The sequence below is a fragment of the Empidonax traillii genome, unplaced genomic scaffold, assembly GCF_003031625.1.
Source record: "Empidonax traillii isolate 1590-97213 ecotype Southwest subspecies unplaced genomic scaffold, ASM303162v1 scaffold2740:size34933, whole genome shotgun sequence".
NCBI lineage: Eukaryota > Metazoa > Chordata > Aves > Passeriformes > Tyrannidae > Empidonax > Empidonax traillii.
The window spans coordinates 10,325-13,094 of NW_020957933.1; the positions used below are offsets into that span (position 1 = coordinate 10,325).

Here is a 2,770-nt window from a genome sequence, read left to right on the forward strand (position 1 = left end):
CTTCCTCCCTCCCTCCCTCCCTCTCCCCCTCACCATGAACAGGTCGAACTCCTCCTCGTGCCGGGCGATCATTTGGTTCACGGTCTCGTCGTCGGGCACCTCGTCCTCCTCCTGGAACAGCCAAATCCCGGGATTTGAGGCTCTGGACGCGGCTCCCCCGGGAATTCTCTCCCCCCCCTCACCCTGGGAACCCCCTGGGCACTCATCGGGAACCCACGGAATGGGGAGAATTCCCGGCGTTTTGGGGCCGCTCCCCTGGGGGCTCCTTCGCCTCCTCGGGGGGGGCCCTGCTGGGGCCTTTTCCCCCATTTTTGGGTGCTTTCCCCATTTTGGGGAGTTTTCCCCCATTTTTGGGTTCTTTCCCCATTTTGGGGCGTTTTCCCCCATTTTTGGGTGCTTTCCCCATTTTGGGGCCTTTTCCCCCATTTTTGGGTGCTTTCAGGGTGCTTTCCCCATTTTGGGGCATTTTCACTCATTTGTGGGCAGTTTCGCAGGGATTTGCCCATTTTGGGGTGTTTTAGTGTGTTTTCTTTCATTTTTGGGTGTTTTTCCCATTTCGGGGAGTTTTCACTCATTTTTGTGTGTTTTCCCCATTTTGGGGTGTTTTCGTGTGTTCTCACTCATTTTTGGGTGGTTTTGGAGCGTTTTGCCCAGTCTGGGCTGTTTTCTCACTCATTTTTGGGTGATTTTGGAGCGTTTTGCCCAGTCTGGGCTGTTTTCTCACTCATTTTTGGGTGGTTTCCCCATTTTGGGCTGTTTTAGCGGGTTTTCTCTCATTTTTGGGTGTTTTCCCCATTTTTGGGGTGTTTCACTGTGTTTTTTTCGGGTGGTTTTGGTGCGTTTTGTCCATTCTGGGCTGTTTTGGGGTGTTTCTCCTCCTTTTTGGGTGGGTTCAGGGTGTTTGGGGGGTTTTTAGTGTGTTTTGCTCATTTTTTTGGTGCTTTAGCGCTGCTTTTTGCTCATTTTTTGACATTTTCAGCTCATTCTGGGGTGTTTTTAGCCGGTTTTTGGGCTGTTTTCCCTCATCTTGGGGTGGTTTCATCTCCCTTTTGCCGTTTTCACTCTGGTTTTCCCATTTTTTTTGTGCCTCCGGGCTGGTTTGGGTTTTTTTCCTCATTTTTGGCAGCTTTTGGCCCATTTTTACTCATTTTGGGGCCGTCTTGGTTCACTTTGGCTGTTTCAGGCCGTTCTAACCTAATTTTTGGCTGTTTTCAGCTCATTATTTGCTGTTCCCAGGCTGGTCTCATCTCCCTTTTGGCACTTGCAGGTGGGTTTGGCCATTTTTACCTGATTTTTGCCCGTTTCTCTGCTCTTTTATCCCCTTTTGCTTATTTCCAGGCAGGTTTGTTTTCCTTTTTTTGCAGTTTCTGGCCAGTTTTAGCCCATTCTGGCCATTTCAGGGCCATTTTTTTCCTCATTTTTGGGCTGTTCCTGTGCCACTTTTATCCTCCTTTTCCTATTTCTGGGGCCAATTCTTCCTCATTTTTGGCTGTTTTTCCTCACTTTGGGCCATCCTTTCCTTTTTTTGGCCATTTTTTCCTCATTTTTCCTCCTCTTTGGCTGTTTCTGGGGCCGTTTTTCCTTTTTCCTCGCTTTTCTCCCCCTTTGGCCACTCTGGGGCCGCTCTCTCCTCATTCCTGGCCACTACTCTCCCTCTTTGGGGTCGTTCCTCTCTCTTTGGGGTCATTTATCTTTCTTTGGGGTCGTTTCTCTCTCTTTGGGGTCGTTTCTCTCTCTTTGGGGCCGTTTCTCTCTCTTTGGGGTCGTTTCTCTCTCTTTGGGGTCATTTCTCTCTCTATGGGGTGGTTTCTCTCCCTCTTTCTCCCCCTCTGCTCATTTCTGGGGACGTTTCTCCCCATTCCTGCCCATCTCTTCCTCTCTGTTCGGGGTCGCTCCTGTCCGTCTGTCCCTCGGGGCCCTGCCTGTATCTGTCTGTCCCTCGGGGCCCTGTCCCTGTCTGTCTGTCCCCCTGCACCTGCCTGTGTCCATCTGTCTGTCTGTCCCTGCCTGTGTCCATCTGTCTGTCCCTGTCCCTGCCTGTCCCCCCATGCCTGTCCGTCCATCTGTCCCTGCCTGTCTGTCCCTGGCTGTCCGTCTGTCTGTCCCTGGCTGTCCCCCCGGTGCCTGTTGAGGGCCAGGAGCCCTGTCTGTCTGTCTGTCCCTGTCTGTCCCTGTCTGTGTCCATCTGTCTGTCTGTCCCTGTCCATCTGTCTGTCCCTGTCTGTCCATCTGTCCGTCTGTCCCTGTCCATCTGTCCATCTGTCTGTCCATCTGTCCATCCCTGTCCATCTGTCTGTCTGTCCCTGTCCATCTGTCTGTCCCTCTGTCTGTCCCTGTCCATCTGTCTGTCTGTCCCTGTCCATCTGTCTGTCCCTGTCCATCTGTCTGTCTGTCTGTCTGTCCCTGTCTGTCCCTGTCCATCTGTCCCTGTCCATCTGTCTGTCCCTGTCCATCTGTCTGTCCCTGTCCATCTGTCTGTCCGTCTGTCCCTGTCTGTCCCTGTCCATCTGTCTGTCCCTGTCCATCTGTCCCTGTCCGTCTGTCTGTCCCTGTCTGTCCCCCCGGTGCCCCCGTGGCGGGAGGAGGAGGACCCGTTTTTGGGGTTGGCGACTCCGCAGGGCCCCGCTCACCTTCAGCGGCGCCTCCTCCGCGTCAGCGCCCGGGCACAGGGAGGAGGCGGCGTGGGGGAAGCTGCCCCCGCCCGCGCTCTGTCTGCTCTGTGGATAAACACAGCGATTCAGGCCCAGCCAGAAAAACACCTTCCTCCTCC

General features: G+C 53.7%; 1 protein-coding gene across 1 annotated transcript in view; it reads right to left on the bottom strand.

Annotated features, from left to right (window-relative positions):
* Positions 1-2,770, bottom strand: part of LOC114072188 (transcription activator BRG1-like) — a gene marked incomplete at both ends in the record, with an annotated part of 34,633 nt that overhangs the window by 10,147 nt on the left and 21,716 nt on the right. Inside the window, 2 exons of the mRNA XM_027910109.1 lie at positions 34-111; positions 2,631-2,766. Coding sequence (XP_027765910.1) covers positions 34-111; positions 2,631-2,766 — 214 coding nt within the window. The remainder of the gene's footprint in view (positions 1-33; positions 112-2,630; positions 2,767-2,770) is intronic.